The sequence below is a fragment of the Haemorhous mexicanus genome, chromosome 2, assembly GCF_027477595.1.
Source record: "Haemorhous mexicanus isolate bHaeMex1 chromosome 2, bHaeMex1.pri, whole genome shotgun sequence".
Lineage (NCBI taxonomy): Eukaryota > Metazoa > Chordata > Aves > Passeriformes > Fringillidae > Haemorhous > Haemorhous mexicanus.
The window spans coordinates 80,411,047-80,429,100 of NC_082342.1; the positions used below are offsets into that span (position 1 = coordinate 80,411,047).

An 18,054-nucleotide genomic window follows, 5' to 3' on the forward strand; every position below is an offset into this window, starting at 1 on the left:
TCCTTTTCTCTTTCCTTTAGAAGATGGACTAATCCTCATTCTAGCTTGTCAGCTCAGGTACTTATGTGTGCAACAAATAATAACGGGGAAAAAGTATTTAAGGGGCCCAGTCTAACCCTGGTACTACAGGGAGCAACACTGCCGAGGAGTAGTACCTTTATGATGTCTTGCTAGCAGGCAATTTGCAATTTGGGGTCTAGGAGCAGCTGGATTTGTGGTGAGGAAGTTTTTGGGGCTGAGGGTGCTTTTCCTTCCTTCTGCCAGCAAACAGCGATCCACGCCAGGATTTGCTTTCTGCTCCTGTATTCAGTATTTCGGCGATGCAATGTGTAGCACGTTTCTGTTTCTGTGTGTGTGTGTGTGCGTGTGTGTGTGCGTGTGTGTGTGTGTGTGTGTGTGTGTATGTGCGGCTCTCCCTCGCAGTGTCTTGTCTCCAGGATTTCTCCCTGCCTGGCTCCGGAGGCTGCTCCAGCGCTGCGCGGAGCAGAGGTTTCCCCGGCTCCCGTAAATACAGGCACACGCATCCAGTGCACCACACGCACGCACACCACACACACACACGGACACACAGAGGCACACAGGCACGCTCCGAGCCGCTGTCCAGTCCATCCCCACGCCGGCTGCTTTCCCCACCGTCTCCATCCAGCCTGGCAGAAGCGGCAGGCACAGCTACGCGGCGGATCGCGCTGACGCTGCCCCGGGACTCCGCTCGCAGCAACGCGCCCGCGGTTTTAATCTTCATAAGCTACAGAAGCTACAGACAGATTTTTACCCTCTTTTTTCCTCTGCTTTTTTCTTTTTTTTCTTTCGGTTGTGGGGTATCTGCTTGTGGTTTTGGTTTGGTGGTTTGTTTTTTTTTCCAATTTTTTTTTTTTTTCTTTCGGCGTGGGGCGAGCGCTCTGCGTTAGGAGAAGGAGCCGGAGGGACAAGGCTACCGCTCTCCTGCCTCCGCCGTGCGCGCATGTGTGCGTGTGCGCGCCCATCTCCCCCCCGCCTCGCAAAAGTTTGCCTGGGCGGCCGGGGGGCTCCCGGGCCGCCGCCCCCGCAGCCGGGGGGCGCGGCGGAGGCGCGGCGGAGCGGCAGAGGCGGCGGCGCGGGACTTGCGCGCTGCGCGGGAGTTGCGCTCCGCGCCATGCCGGCGGCGCGGGGGGCTGCGCGGCGCTGCGCCCTGGCGGGGCCGCTGCTGCCGGTGCCGCCGCCGCCGCTCCTGCTGCTGCTGCTGCTGCTGCCGGTGCTGCCGGCCGCGGGGACCGAGGGCAAGGCGCGGAGCTGCGGCGAGGTGCGGCAGGCGTACAGCGCCAAGGGCTTCAGCCTGGCCAGCGTGCCCTACCAGGAGATCGCAGGTAAGGACGGGGCCGGGCGCGGCGGGGAGCGGGCAGCGGCCGCGGAGCGGGGCCGGCGCTGCCGCCGCCGCCGGGCTGCGCGCACGCCCCACGGAGCGCGGCCGGGATCGCGGCGCTGTGTGCGCGGAGCGGAGCGGCTCCGCCGGCGCGGTGGTACCCGGGGGCTTCCCGGAGGAGCGTGTGTGTGCGTGTAGATAAAGATTAAATAAATACAGAAACTAAGGGGGTGGGGGGTAAGTAAAAAAGGGTGGGAATGACGGGGACGCCGGCAGGCTGAGCCGCGTTTCTGTTCGCTGGCTGAAACTTCTTGAGAGTTCCAGCCGGGCGGCGAGAGGCAGCGGGCAGGTCCGCAGTGGCGGCTGTCCCCGCTGCCGCCCTGTGCCGGGGAGAAAACTTTGCCCTCTGCCCGCGGGCACAGGGCGTGAAGGAGGCGGTGGAGGAGGAGGAGGATGGCGAGGAGGGCAGTCCCGCTCCCCTCCGCACCCGTCCGCGGCCCCAGGCCGGCAGGGTCGCCCCTTGGAGGCGCCGCCGGGCGCCTCCGCCGCAGCACGGATTGAGCAGAGACACCGGCTGCCGGGGAGAGGCACCCACACCATCCACACACAGCCGCCCGGCAGCCCCGGCAGCCTGTAACTTGGCTCTTCCGTCTGTTGAAACATGCCTACAACAGGTTATATCGCAATCCGCCCACGAAGGTGTTGGGAACAGTTTTTTGTTGTAATTCTATTTCCCTGGTTTTTCATACAACCTTATCAGTATTGCATCTTTAAGACTGAATGAATAAAAATACGTTTCGGGCTGAAATTAATGTAGCAATCGGGGAGCACCACAAAAAGGGAGCTACTATACGTGAATATATGAGCCGGAGCTGCTTAAATCGGACTGCTTGAGCCCTCAGAAAAGGTTTATCCTTCGCCACTGGCACTTTGCTGTTAGGTCCTGGTATTTGTAGAGTGAATTAGATGCTCCTCGGTTTGCTCGCTTCCTCTTGAAAGTTGGAAGCAGTAGATTTATCTTCCTTGAGGTGAAATAATGCCACAGTTATTCACTGTGTAACATTTAGCACTTTACGTGAGGAATGATAAATGCAGAAAATCTCAGGACAGCGAGCCTGTAGTTCACAAAGATACAGGGAAGGTTGTTCCCTGTTGCACCTTCATCCCTCAGGCTTACTGATTCTCTGGTCTTTCTGTGCTTTTTCCTGTAATTTATATTCAGGTTGCTCATCAGTTATATGAAATCATGAAATCTCTCCTGTGAGCCACAGATCCTTTGAATATGCAGTCATGCTTTCCCTTTGCTCTGTGTTACACCAGCTGCTTTCAGACAGAATGGTAGGATATCCTCTGTTACATTAAAAAAAGAAATTCTAGTAAATTTCAGACTGCTGATAACTTTTGGTAAACACTTGTTGCTTTCAGCTCACTGAGAAGTTTTATTGTTTCATATATTTTCTGATTGTACAGTACAAAGTCGACATGCAATTTTTAAGTAAGCCCAGCATTTACAAGTTTCTGTTGACATATATCAGAAAGACTCAGAGTAATTAAATATTTAATAGTAGTTCAATCCAAAATTACTCCACAGTTGCCTGCTAAGTTTTATAACTAAATCTGCTTTTATGATTAAGTACGTGATTTATGGGGGTGTGAGTTTTTTTTCTGGGCTTCCTGTTGAAGTAGTTTGGGTTTTTTTATGGTTATATTCCTTTTTGCTAGTTGGTGTATCAACTTTTGAGCAGTTCTGTTTGTAGCTGTTCAAATGAGTTGTTATAAGACTAGGGTTGTTTTAAAGTGTGTTGTTCTTGCACAGTGCTGCAAGGTGGGGTAATAGCTGTTCATGCAGCATTGGCTCTTGATAATGTTAAAGCTCGTGATGCTGGAAGTGTAGTTAAAGCAGGCAATGTACAGGATGGAGAAGTTATTTTCTTCTTCTCCTTTTTTTTTTTTTTTTTCCTTCATTCTGTCTTTTTTTCTTTTTTCCATCATTCTGACTTGGTTAAGGAAGCAATTTGTTAGTGTTATGGAAGTGTAGTCTATCAAAGGCCTCATGTTTTAAGGAGTTCAAAGAACTTTATTACAGTCTTATTTCTGAACAGACATTGTGTTTTCAAAAGATTTTGCATCAATGTCTTGATAATATGATGATAAATAGTAATACACTGCGTGGTTTATGTGCTTTTATTTAACAGTAGTCATGTTTTTTGTTGTAATTTGTTTAAAAGCTATTTTCTAGCTATGACTGTTGAAATGGTAAACTGAAGACAGTGTGTATGTACTAGGGCAAAGTGTGTATGTACTGATGTAAAGAGCTGTGAAGAGTCTGTTTAAATTTTAGAGGCTATGGACATAGAAGGATCTCTGTTGAATGGAACTGCAATGCAAGACACTTGTTAAATAACTTCTGTAACTGTCACTCACTTTTGCACAGAGGTGGTAGAAGTTACAGATGAAAAAAGTTGTCAGTTTTTGCTCTGTAAGGAAGAGTTTTCCTACGGTATGTTGTTGCACGTGAAATATGTTGAAGTTGGCAGTAATGACTCTAATGACTAGAGTTGTTCACTGTACTTTTATAACAATGCTAAATTGTTCTATGTGATTGTATAGAACATACTCGTAATCACCCTTCTGTTTCTGATGTCTTGTCTAATAACCACATTCTGGTGCTGTGACCTTCACTGGAGTACAGCACATGAAGTTGTTTTCTGGCATAGCTTAGCAAATTAAGTCCTCAATAAATGAACTTTACCTCGGAATGGGGGGCAGAGGAAGAAAATTTGAAGTCTACTCGGTATGCTGCTGTGGGCTTAGTTCTGTGTGTCAGTCACATGCAGGGTGAGTAGCTGGAGCTTGCAGTGTGTGCTTGGCTGTCCTTACAATGGGCTCCTCCCTGAGAGGAGCTGCTCAGGGCTACTCTCTGAGTGGAGGAGAACTCTTTCTAACAGACAGGATGTGTGTTAGAAAGAGTTCTACTGTGAGACTCAGGTTGCCATGACCCAGCATTCATGAGTGTTAGTGGAGCTCCTGAGGACTTTGCAGGAAATGTTTTGCTGTAGGAAAATCTGTAATTTGAAAGTCAAGATAGAAGAGAAAAATCATAGAACATATTTTTTGGCAATACTTGTTTAGCTCCGTGCCTTTAGTAACTTACATCGTCTTAGAGGAAGCCATGAAAATGAAATGTCAAAGTTAAAGTTGGATTGTGCTCTTGCCTCAGAATTTTCTGAATGAAAGTGAGTGTCTGACTATGTAAAGTAGTGGATGTGTCTGCTTTGTGGCTTTCCACTTCCATGGTGAAGGGTGTGGGGGTTTTGTGTGTTGTGGTTTTGCTTGGGATTTGTTTTTTTATTTTATTTGGGGGGGGTTTACTATTTGCTGAATAATAGTTTATTTAGATAAAAACTAGAACTGTTCTGATAAAGCATCCAGCAGTAAAGATGTTGAATTCTAAATGCTGTGTAAGAGGCATGTGAACTTTGTTCTCCTGCACGGATGATGGACGAGGTGAGATTCTGGCAGCACAGTCACCATAGTCAAAGTGACTGAAATGAAAGCAGAAGCAAACCCTTCATTTTGAAGGTCAGGAGTCACTTGAAATTGTGCTTTGATGAATAGGCTTTATACTGGCATAATACAGAGGCGCTGACTGAAGCGAGCAAGCGTACATAACACAGTTGCTTGTAGCTCCTAAGTTGTAATAATAACAATGATGATAATAATAATAATAATAATAAAAAATACCTCAGTAGTCACCCATGCAGTGGAGCCATTGGTCCATGTCAGATGTTCCCAAGATATTTTTTCTGAATGTTTTGCTTTCATACTCTTAAAATGCAGCCATAGATTGACAGAATAGGGAAAATCCTTCTGACCGAGTCTGTATTCAAGTACTTGTTCATTATACACCTTCTTTTACTGTTTCTCTGCTGCTCTCACTGAGAGCTGTGAGAAGAAAGTGCCTGTGAACCAGGAGGTAGATGGGGATTCACAGACAAACACCTTGCGAGGTTGCCTCAGCAGAGTTAAAATGAAATAGCCTTGCTAAAATAAATACTATATTCAGTGCAAATTTGTGAAATCTGTTTTGGGCCATTAGACATTAATTCACTCCTGATCTCTATGATGGCACTGAAGATGGACATGGAATTTCATGTAAACTTTAAACTTCCTTTTTGTTTGAACACTGTTGTAGTTGTATCCTCCACATTGTGTGTGACCCCCTCTCACCTCTGTTTGCCGTTGCGGTAATTGCAGCATCAAGACTCTCTCTGGTCACCTCTCCTTCTGGCCTCCCTTATTTTCCAGTTGTGAGTGCATGGTGCATGCTAATAAATTGGCATGTGCATGTAGGTATTTTGAAGTGCAGCTTTCCTAAGACCTATCTTTGCTGTCACTTCTGTACATATTTATTGGTTTGTATGTGACTGATGCCATTAAAGGAAACACAACTTGTGTATGCACATCTAAAACCTAAAGGTGATGTTTGTTAGATCAGGGCCTTTGAGAAGAAATAGCATGTTTTTAATGCTTACAAATAATTCAATTTTGAATGAGAATTTTATATCTCAGCATCTGGAGTTTCCCAGTGTGACTTTATGCCAGAGTATTTTGGAAAGAGGGACTTGAAAATAGAAGATGCATTGCTTTAATAATTAATGTAATTACGAACTTCAGTGTATAGTCTCTAATAATCTCTTTTATTTCTGTTGTCAGTCTGATTTATCATCAAAAAACATACCTAAAGTATATTATTTTCTACGTTTCTAAGTGCTAATGTGTTAAACTGTTCTAAAGCTGTATTAGTACTTGTTTCATCGTATGCTGTTGCAAAATACTCCTGAGATTAGGTGGTGTTCAGACACCAGAGGTCAAGCACTATGTTAAAAGCTCAGGCCATTCTTTTTTATATTACTGCAATAAAGAATATATTCATTTCATTTATATTACCACTTGGCTCTCATAAAAGGTCAGTTTCAGCTGAATGTACAATTACTTGCAAATGGCAAATCTTATAACAAGCGATCAACAATAAAAGCTTTTCTGGGTAATTTGTCTTTAAAACTACTACCTGCCATTTCTTTTGAATGACTTGAGCATCTTGCAGTATCACTTGGAGATCTCTGTCTTATTCCCCACGATACATGTAAGAAAACTGTGCATACTAATCTTTCTTTCTTCTTAGTAAAGTAATAATGCATAATTACATTAAAATTTCTAGTTGAAATAACAGGCTTGGTGCTTAAAACTCCATTATGGTATCAAAGTATCAGCACTCCCATTACTAGCAAAATGAAATTACTTTTCTAGTGAACTATGACTGTATGCCCCCTTTTGTACCTGGTTAATGGGTGCTCTCTCCCTATGAAGGGAACCCACATTCTGTGGTTTTGACTGTTCATGCTACCAGCCACATATTTTAGCAGTTTAAATATGTGTAAAAGAATTAACACTTCTTCAGAAATTCTTAAGAACAGCATATAAAGGTTGGTTTTTAAAGGCAGAGCTGTTATTATGCTAAAGAGAGAGAATACATTATAAGAAGCAAAAGGAATTTAAAATGTGTTGCAGATGGCAAGAAAACATATGCTGGTAAAATTCATAGCACTTTATTCCTCTGTATGTAAAAAAGGCCTAAAAACCTACTGAAACCAGGATTTTCTTTCTTCACTACCTATTGCTCTAGAGCTCCAGCACACAGGAAAAAATGAGCTCCCCTTAAAGGACACTTCTAGCTGTTGTTATAGGAAGCTGTCACAAAGACCATCAGCTCTCTCCGACGAGTTTCTTTTGGCTAACGTGACCTTTTCCTTCCAGCAAAGTGGAACAGCAGCACTTTATTCTGTTGAGCAGTTGTGGAACACAGAAGACACGTGGCATTTGGAGGCAGGTGCTGCCAGAGATGTGCTAGAAGAGGTTCCCTCTGCACAGGTGACAGCAATTTTTGTCCTACTGTGACATCTGCCCAGCAGAGCCAGTCTCTGTGGGCAAAGTCAGGGGTTGTGGGTTGTGCTGGGAGGGTTGCTGTCCTCTCCAGCCACTGTGAAACCTGAATGTGCAGGGAGAGGCTCTGCAGCACAACCCCAGCTCTGAGATGGGATGGAGACCTGCTGGCCACCCGTCCTGGTTCTGATTTTCAGGGCTGGGTACAGTATCTGCTTTCAGTGCATCAGAAGGAGGAAGCCCGGGCTGATACTCCTAATGCAAACAGCAAATTGCTCTCCAGCTCACCTGGCCTGTGAGGTCTTTCACCTTGTGCTTCTAATGGCCTTTTAACAGTGTCTCCAGCTGAGCAGCAGATGTAAAGGGTACTGAGCATCTCAAGCTGTTTTTTTTTCCTCCTGAAAGAAGCATTTCTACAGATGCTCAACAAACAGTGGAGCCTTGAACCTGCTCACTGACCTGTTGGGTTTAAAATAGCAGGGCAAATCTCCCCAGAAGAAGTGGAAGTGTCGACTGCTTTTAACAGGTGCTATGGAGGGGCATTAAATAAGCTTGCTTACAGAGTAACACACAGTATCTGTGTGTGCATGTGTGTGTAGGCAGAGGTAAAGTTATGGCTTTTACCTGGAGTGGCTTCAAAGTCACATTTAAGGACTGAAAGAGCTAGAGAGGTTGCACATTACCAGAAGAGGCACTTGCAAACCAGGTTGAAACGTTGTTTTATGGGCCCATCTGACCAACACTTGAATGCAAACATTAGGCACAATAAAAAACTACACAGGACTCACTTCATGTGTGTCAGAAAGATCAAAGGCTAAGTCAACTATGCTAATCCTACTGTTTGGGAAGTCCAATTAGTTCAAGCTTGATGCTTGACTAAGCAGTGGGTCCTATAACCTGCCCTGAGAGTCAAAAACTAGACTTCTCTGTTGCCAGAAACTGTTTCTTTGCCAGTCTGTGCAGCTCTTGGTGTGTTTATAATCGTAGCAACATATTCATCTGATGTTTTTAGCCACATCCCCTAGCTCATGTGCTGAGTTTCTAACATGCTAGGGACTGTAGGATCATCTTTTTGGCATTTGTATGAGTTGGCCTTGGAGAGAAGTCAGTGCATGGGGTGAGGCTTTCATTCATCTCAGTATCAGATTGCAATGTGCTGTAGTGGGAGAACGTATGTGGATTCTGCTGTGGCTGGAGAACTGTGGAGGTATGTGGAAGTGCTCCAGACCCAGCAAAATACAGTCTGTAAATGCCTCTCTTTGGTTCTCATGTCAAATGTCTGTGGATATGGCTTTTGAGTTATTGGTGGTATCCCTTATGACCTTGGAGTTTGTCTTTGAGAGCAGTAATTAATACAGGAAACTAAAATGGCTTTCTTAAACAGGATTTATGCTTTAAGAAGTGAAGCATAACAGTGGGGAATGGATCTTTATGTGCAGTATCCCACCAAAAGTATGACAGTGGTGCCTGAGGGTCACATGGCCAAGCAGGCTCTTGTCATATTCTGTGTACATTTCCTGTAAGTTCTTTTCAGCTCAGGATTCAGGTTTCCCGTCTTCAGGAAGTGTTTCTCTGAGATGCTGACCTGAACTGTAAAACTGATCTGATAGCAAATCCACCAAAAACCATCTTAAAATTGCTCAAGATGGTATGTGGGAATACCTAAAGTCATGATGAGAACATGGGGCTGGAAATCTTTTGGTGTCCTTTGGGTAGATGCCTTACAATTCTGTTGAAACTGCTAGAGAAAGATTGTCCATCTTTTCTCATGTGTCACTGAAACACAGTGTGGCAGTAGTACAGTGTTCTTAGCAGTATAATTCAGAAGAAACCATTAGCAGCTGAACATTCTTGGCTATTATTTACACTTCTGTTCTTGGTTTTCTGACTGCATCACCATCAACTTTACAAGCCATACTAGCAAAGTCTGTTTTCCAAAACTGATAGAGCTGAACATTTGCCTGGTATAGAGAAAAGTACTTACAGGATGTTACTACCTTAGGGAAACTCTTGTTTGTTACCATGTCAGTGTGATAGTTAATGTGGTCACTTTAGTGGGTGTCCGCTGATTTTATGGCATGTTGAATTTGGGGGTTGGGAGGTAAAGGGATAAGGTTGTTAGACCTCATGTTTGTATACTGTTATTTATTGCTGTTTTCATGTTCCAAATCTCTTCTACACCTGAGGGTGCCCATTCCCAACTCTGTGCACCTTTGACCTTACAGTTGTGCTTACAGTAGCACTGAAATAGAGATGGTTAGAGTCAGTGGTAAAATGCTTCTTTGTATGTCCTAAGTATCCAGTTGTCAGCCATGAGACTTCAGATGTTGAACAATTTCTAAATGCCTTCCAGTTTCTAAGTAACCTTGTTTTTAAATGACTGCTTGTCCTTAAGAAGTGTAAACAATGCTGTGACAAATCAAAGGCAAGGGCTGATGAATAGCAGTGTCCAGTGGCTCTACCTGATCTGTTTTCTATCTTTTCTCTTAAACTAGTGTTTCAGAGGGAAAGGAGCTGTGAATACAAACAGCAACTTCATCTTCTTTAGTTGCACAGTATTGATTCACAGAGTAAACACAAAATATGAATATTTAGTTCTCTGATATTAGCTTTTGGCTTTACAGCTTTAACATTTAAGTTAATACTTCATATAAGCAATTTAGGCTCCTTGGATGAGAATAGATATATATAATTTAATCTGTCAGCACTATCTTTGTTTTTATAGAGAAATATGGAAAATACCTATTGAACAGTTTCTCACTCAGGCCATTTTTCCTTTAACCAGTTAGAGTAATTTTGAGTTACAGTATTCTTATCTGGTCCAATCTTTGCATAGCATGCATGTATTTAAAACTGTTTAAAAAAATTTGATGCTGACTCACAGTAAAACCTTCCTTAATAAAACAGTTTTTATTTTGTGAAGGAATCTATCCTTGCCTAGCAATCCTGTTGCAAGATAAAACAGAGAGGACAGGTAACTCAAATCAAAATTGTGAAGTAAGTACTTTTGGCTTGACCTAGAGGTTTAGGTGGTTTTGAGCAGAAAATCAAAATCTGATTTAAAAATGAAAGTATTTAAAAGAATGGCACAGGGGATGTTTATTTATTGAATTGATAACAAGCAGGAGCAGTGTTTCTTGACCATTACTATTCCAGGAGATGTTTTTTTGCTGACTATGGCCTGGCAATAAGCACTGTTAATGGAATACCTGGAACATAGCTAATATTCACTGATTAAAGGCAAACACCTGTCTGCCATGTAGCATGGCTGATGAAGTGGAAGGACTTCCAGAAAGGACTTCCTGAACTGAATGCTGAAACAGTGATTAGCTTGTTCTTAAAGCTGATCTTCAGAAGTGCTGTACTGTTCTTTAAATTAGAACTCCAAAGCCTCTTTCTTCTTTAACTACTGAGACAGCATACTAAAAGCCGTGTGTGAATTGATTGTAGTCTGATTGGCTCTGAGGCACGTGGATGCTTCTGCTTTTAGGTTTTTGAGTTAAAGACCCCCCCCACCCCAAACCTGATTTTTGCCTATCTGCCTTCATTGAATGCAGCCAGTGGAGGAATTTTATTGAGGATTAATTGGAGAGATTTTTTTTACAAAAGTAAATAAAGCAGTAAATGATCAAAATTTAAAATTGCAATTTCATTGTGAGAATCACTGAAGAAATGCAAGGAAGGAACAGTCCTATCTCCAAAGAGGTTCCATTTTATATTTATATCAGTATTTCTTCATGAGACTTACAAAATTGTAATGTCATAGTTATGCATGTACTGTTTAAACCTTTCTCTGTTACATAGACATCAAACACAAGACAAACAAATTTGCTGCTTAATTTTTTAGTTGTGCCTCTAAAAGATGCCGGCTTCATATCCTGGTGAGATTCAACAGTAATTGATGGATCGTTTGTGGATGCATCTTTGTACCTTGTTAATTAGCAATTTAGAGTTTGAGTTTGCTTTTTAAAGCATCTCCAGCTGGACACTGTAAATCATTGTCTACAGCACAGTCTATGCTCACTACAGAAATTGGCCAAACCACAAACTTCTTTCCACCTTGTATACCAAAATCTGATTGCTGGCGAATACTTAAACACATAAATACAGATCACTGCTGAAGTAAAGCTTTTTGTATCTGATGAACATATTTAAATTGCTCCTCTTACAGTCTGCCCAACAGACTAACTCTGTCTCTTCAGCCTAGAGGAATACATGGAAGTATTTATGTCCACAGTGTATGAACATATATATATATATATATATATTCACACACACATTCATAAACCCCTGTACCTAAACAGCTCCTTACATTCAAAAAGTCTGCTGAGGTTGTATCACATTCTGAGGGATATGTGACACTATGGATAACGAGTGGATTACAAATTTGGATTATAAGTGAGGTCCAGTTGTCTTTTTAATAGTTGCATCGTTTTCCTGTCATTGTTAGTTTTTTTCTTCTTTTAGTGTTCTACAGTAGTTTCCATTTTTCAGTGGCAGGATGGTCACTGCCATTGCCTCCATGCCTAATGGACCTCCAGCTAAATCTGATTTTGACCAAAGAGGAAACACTACAGAAGTTCCCTGTCCTTTTCAACTGCAAGAAGACCAAAAAAGCCAATTCAAGATGAAGCAAATTCTACACTTAAAAATGGATTCATCCAGATTTTATTCTGTAATGCCAAACAAATCTGATATCAGTCCATAAACTTCAGCTGGGTTAAAGAATCATGTGTGTCACTTTGCTATTGATTTATAAACTTTTAGGTTATTTTTATAGTCCTTTCACCATCATTATTACATTTATTGTACAGCACAGACAATAAACCTTTCTAGAAAGAGTAATGGCATTGGAAAATTAGGATCATCATCATTTTAATGGCTGTTGCCTAAGTGCTCATCTTTTTGTTCCATTCTGTGGCTTGCCTGATGTTTGGAGCCAATCAACTTGTTGCATCCACTGACTATTCAGATAAGTCATAAGAAAAGGACTGATGTAGCAAAATAAAACTTCTCAAAATGGATATTAAGGTTTCTGTACCTTTATGTAAATCCAATATAGAGATAGAGAGATAAAGAGATACGAAATCCTAATCAGTTGAAATGGGCAAATATGACATGAGCCATTTAAAATTTTCAACAATAAGCATTTTGGGAAGTTGATACTAACAGCTAGCAGCCACATTTTCTGATTAATACATATTTGTATTTTTGACACGCTCATATGAAAGGCAAATTTGTAAACATTACCAATATTTATTCCACAAATATTTGTCTCATTTTTATTTCACCCTGCTGCGATCTGCAAGTGCTAATCATTGGAACCCTTTGGAGCAAAGGAACTTATCAAGTTGCATTAAATATAACAGGAACAAAATATTCAAACAAGTTTTTGTGGAAAAAGTGTCTTGGTTGGTCTAATTTTACAAGTGAGCTGCAGGCATGTCTTTCAACAGTGAGGAGTTAATTTGCAAAGGCGAGTTATAGAATATATTCTGAACATTTTCGCAGTTCCTTATGGGGAAATCTCTCTTCTAAATCATTCTTTTCCATTCCGTCCACAACACTTGTTTATGCTACACAGACACATACCTGCATCCTCATTTCAAAATAAGAAAAAAATAACAGATAATTCAGCTTTTAAAGTTTCTTGTCATTGCTGAAATACGTATTGCTTCCACAAGGAGTTAGGTCATCACTGTTTTTACTGATACAGACCCTTGTTTTAGGCAGCTTCCTGCCTTGCAGGATAATTTCTCATACGGGTGCTTAAGGCTACAGGATAAAATGCATGAGGGAAGTTAGTCAAAACAACTGAGTAATCAGCCAGTGAATGTGATGTACCTTCATCACAAACCCTGTGTGTGAGGCTTGCTGGTGAGTGAGAGAGCTGAGTCCTCCCTCCACCTTTTGAGACAGCATCTTCAAGGCCATTTTTGGAGGGATTGCTTCTTTTTGAAGCAATTCCACTGTGCATAAATAGTGTTGCATAATTAGCAAGAAATAACGTGAGAGTGGAGAGGGATGTTTTAATGTTTTACAATGCAGTGATAGGACAAGGGGCAGTGGCTTTAAGGTGAAAGAGGCTAGGTTTAGATTAGATGTTGGGGAGAAACTCCTTACTGTGAGAATGGTGAGGCACTGAAAAATGTTGCCCAGGAATTGTTATGTATGCTCCATCCTGGAAGTGTTCATGGCCAGGCTATATGGGACTTTGAAGAACCTGGTTTAGTGAAAAGTGTCCCTACCCATGGCAGAGGGATGGGACTAGATAATTTTCAAGGTCCCTTCCAACCCAAGTAATTCCATGATTCTGTGGTTCTGTGTTCATTGAGAGTGAGGATGTTTTGTTTTGTGCCTGTTTTTTAGCACATCACTGTTAACTATTGGAAGTGCACATGATTATTGTTGAAGTTGAGTTTTGGGTAGGCTGTAGTTCCAAAAATGTTTGATCATTCCTCAAACATGTGCATGAAACAGAAAACATCCTTGGAAGATGTTTTTATTTTCCTGTTAGTGGGAGTGGGTGGTGGTGCAGAACAGTTCCTTCTATACTCAGGTGAGGGGTTTAACATTTTGTGTTCTATAAATATAGGTTTTTTTAAGGAATATTTATATTTTAGGAGTAATACTGTAAAAACAGAAATGTCCCATGGAGAGTCAGCAGCAGAAATCTTGGTGTTATCTGCTAAAGATGAAGCTGTTCTCCTAAGGTGTTCCACTAAGGTTAAGGTACAAGAGAGAGGTCTTGAACATCCCGTGGATTCTGTCTGTTTCCAGTACAGGTTTTATTTTCTTTATGAGCCTCGATATAAACTTGGTACTGGGAATAGTAGCAGCTTTAAAACTTTCTCCTGGGGAAATCGTTTGACTTTTGAAGCACCTTAGAAGGTTGCAAAGGTATTGCTGGCCAACAGGCACAAGATAATTTGATATAAAACTGAGCTCTAGGTTGCTGTTGGAAACCACCAAGATAATAAGTCAGTTTTAGAAAAAAACAGGTTCATTATTTTTTAATTGGGCTGCTCATCAAAAATGCAAGAGGTGTTCCAAATATCATGAAGTTTAAAGAAATTAAGTTCTGATGAATTCCATATACATAACATGATTAATCTATCGATTATACACTGCTGACCCTCGCAAGCGAGTTCTTCCTCCTTTTCAAATGTCTTCTCAGGTGAAGAACAACACAAACATCAATTTAAGCATATATAAATATGAAATGAAGTAAGTATTTAAAATGAAACTTTAACAAGACCAAAAGCATTTTGGCAAGATTATTTCAGGCAACAGTTAAAATAAATGAGAACAGCTTTCCTTTGTGATTAACACCATTATATTCTCATTCATATATGACATTATATTAATTCAGGATATTATATTCATTCAAGACTTACACAGCAATTTTCAGAGGAGCAGTGTAACAACAAAATGAGAAAAGCAATAAAAGACACAGAACTAATAATACATTTGATATTGAGAGAAAGGAGGATGCAGAGTGGGCTGGAGAAATTGGGGCATATCTACATTCAGCTTGCTTCAGAACTCTGATGTAGGAAGATGTATGAACTAAAGAAGCATTTCTTGTGCAGTTACATAGACAAAACCGTGACAGAGGAGGTGGATCTTTGGTGGAATGCTGATGAGTGGACTTACAAGGCTTTCTGAGATTGGATTTTACTTTCACTTTCAGTATAAATTCTCTCCTTGTTGCCATCAATCCCAAAAATAAAACCAGGATCAAAACTCTCTTTCTAAGAATTTTGTAGTCATTTTATAGGGGTTTAGTTAGTACTGAACTCAAAAGAGAGCGTGACACTTCTGTCACTTATCTCACAGTGTGAGTGACTAACAACTGCAGCAGTCTTGTGTGATGTCTTTCTGAAAGTCCCTCCCATTAGTGTCTTGTCCTTCTCTTCCTTTGGTCCTTCCCTGAACATCCCCTAGGTTTTCAGCATCTCTGCATCCCCCTGTAGCCCATCTCAAGGAGCTTGATACAGTCTCAAAATGCTCTTGTCTCTGCAGATATCCTGTCAGCAGTCCTTCACCTCTGTACACAATTACCCTGTTCCATGTGCACAGTGTACTGGGGGAAGAGCTTCTTTCTTTGACTTCTTTTTTTGTTTCATATCAGATACAACAATCTCATCAAGAAATCATTCTTCTTGGGCACTCATGAGTAGCTAACTCAGTGTCCTCTTGTTTTCACTGACTAAGTTACTAGAATTCTTTTATCTTTATTGTTTCTTCGGTCCTTCCAAGGAGTTAGTATTTAATTTGTGTTGCCTTTATTTTAAAGATTACCTGAGAGTAGATTTCCAACAGCTTCACTCCATGTTACTTTTTCCCAGTAGCTTGATCTGTTTGTTGGATGTTTGTTGGTATGTCCATGTCCTGGTCCTGCCTGCCCCCCTCTCCCTTCCCATCCTGCTTTTTTAAAATTGCTCTTAGTACTGTGCTTCTGCAACTTTCGACTGTAGTTTTATCTACCAGTTACTGAAAAGAAGATATCTTTTAGTGTGGTCTTCTTATATTTAGGATTTAGCCTCCTTTCTGTGAATTTTCTGTCAGCCTTTTCTTGGAGCACTTTCTGACTCAAGCTTGTCAAGACTGTTGGATTTTAGAAGGGCCAGGTCTTCTTTCTTTGCCCAGAATTTTATTTTCTGTACTATTTATTTTGGAACATCATTTTCTTGAAAGTTAAGCCATATGTAAGAAACTCCTGGGGATAAGGAGAGGAGTCCAGTCAGTTCAGTCTTTCAGAAGGAACAAAGCAGTGGAGAGCAAAAGTACACAACTTTGCTTCTGCAGAGTTATGTAAAAGTAAAGAAACACAGGCTGAGTTCTGCAATATCTGCAGAACAAAAGACATATTAGCTAAACTTATATTTTGTAATTTTTCTTGTTTACAAACTCTAAGTTAAGAGTTCATCTGTAATTAGTATTTTATTCATAGACCGTGGAAGTTAAACTCCATGGAATTCCTTTTTAAAAAAGCAAAACCACTAGCTGTCCATCCATATTCCTGTCACAGCAGAGCCCCCAGGAGTTTTCTGCTAAAATTCTCCTATACTCACAAGAGCTACAGAGGCATCCTTTGTGAGCCAGCACATGGGGCATCTCTGTGAGAGCTTCAGGTTGGAGATGGCAACAGCTTCACAGCGGTCCCCTCACTTTGCTGTGAGGTGAGTAATTAAAAAATCATGGAATGTTTTTGTGTTTAAAGGCACCATAAAAATCATCTAGTTCCAGCCTGCCTTTTTTTGGGCTGGGACACCTTCCAGTAGACCACATTGCTCAGAGCCTAAACTAAACTGGCATTGAAGAGCTGGAGGGATGGGGCAGTCACAGCTTCTCTGGGTGACCTGTTCCAGTGTTTCACTGCCCTCAAGATGAAGAATGTCTTCCTAACATTTAATCTAATGCTAGATTAGATTAGATATTTCAGTTTAAAGCCATTCCCCTCTTGTCCTGTTGCTGCATCACCTTGTGAAGAGTTCCTCTCCAGCATTTCAGTAGGCTCTCTTTAGGTACTGAAGGCTGCTCTAAGTTTTCCATGAAGCCTTCTCTTCTTCAGACTGAACAACCGCAAATCTCCCAGCCTGTCTTCACAGGAGAGGTGCTCCAACCTGTGATTATTTTCATGGCTGTTCCTCTGGACGTGCTCCAGCAAATCCATGCCCTTCATATGAGTCATTACTGTAATGAGCTTCCCCTGGCATCTCAGGTGGCTGCACTCCAGGTACCAATGCCTTGTAGCCCACCTGCAAATGATGTGGTGTTGCCCAGGTGGGTCAGGATGCCCTGCCTGACCTGACCTACACTGAGGAACAGCACCTGTTGCCTTGTGAAGTAATTTAATACAGTGTGGAGTAGAAGAAGGTATTGGGCTGGTTTGGGTTTGGGTGTAGGACGTGACTTCAAATAAAGATGTTAGGAATGAGAGGTGTATTGGACTTTTTCTTTCTCACTTTTGGAGGAGGGAGAAATATTAATAGCAAACAGCAGTACAGATGTATTTTTGCTTCTCAATCATCAGCACTTTGAGAAGAATACAAGCAAAGGACAAAACAAGAAAAAAGCAGCCGCAAGGTAGAAGTGGCAGGATGTGCTGAAAAGCACTGCCTTTGCCATTCTGCTGTAGTCAGAAAAGTCAAAATCCACATCAGAATACAGGAATGAAAGATGACATTCTTCTAGACTGAAGCCTGACAGAATTGCAGGGAATATAAACTAACTCCAAGCAAAGCACTGCTTACCTACCATTTACCATGATGTTGACACTTAAGATGAAAAGTGTGATATTGTATTTGGGGAGTGGAAAATGAATTTTTTTTAATCAGCATGGCAATTTTTAATGTCATTATTTCATAATTACTCCACAAAGTTTAGCGTAGGGACATTTAGCATTGCAAGTAGCTTTTTCATCTTATGAATAGCACTGAAAAGGAATCAACATAATGAAATCCAAATACATAATTAATATGAAATTGCTGAAGATTCCACTTTTTTGTTTGTTATGTATTGTTTTGTTTTGATTTAAACAGATACACAGACTTTGAGAAAAAGGGTTTTTTTTAATTTAAAAAATAATTTTAAAAAAGGTACTGTTTCAGGGAAATGCATGGAATAAGTTGCTGCTACCTAAAAGTGTGGAACACCAGAGGTAGATGCAACTTCAGCCTGAATCAGGACTGAGGAAGCACATAGTGTGTGGCACCACAGGGCTCACTGATATATTTACTGCTGCTCTAATCTCCTTTACTGGCCTG

The 18,054-nt window shown here is 41.5% G+C and overlaps 1 protein-coding gene across 1 annotated transcript in view; it reads left to right on the forward strand.

Moving 5' to 3' along the window:
- Window positions 1-549: 549 nt before the first annotated feature.
- Window positions 550-18,054, forward strand: part of GPC6 (glypican 6) — a 715,829-nt gene continuing 698,324 nt past the window's right edge. The window contains exon 1 of the mRNA XM_059839216.1: window positions 550-1,343. Within this exon, the coding sequence (XP_059695199.1) occupies window positions 962-1,343 (382 nt within the window). The 5' untranslated portion in view covers window positions 550-961. The remainder of the gene's footprint in view (window positions 1,344-18,054) is intronic.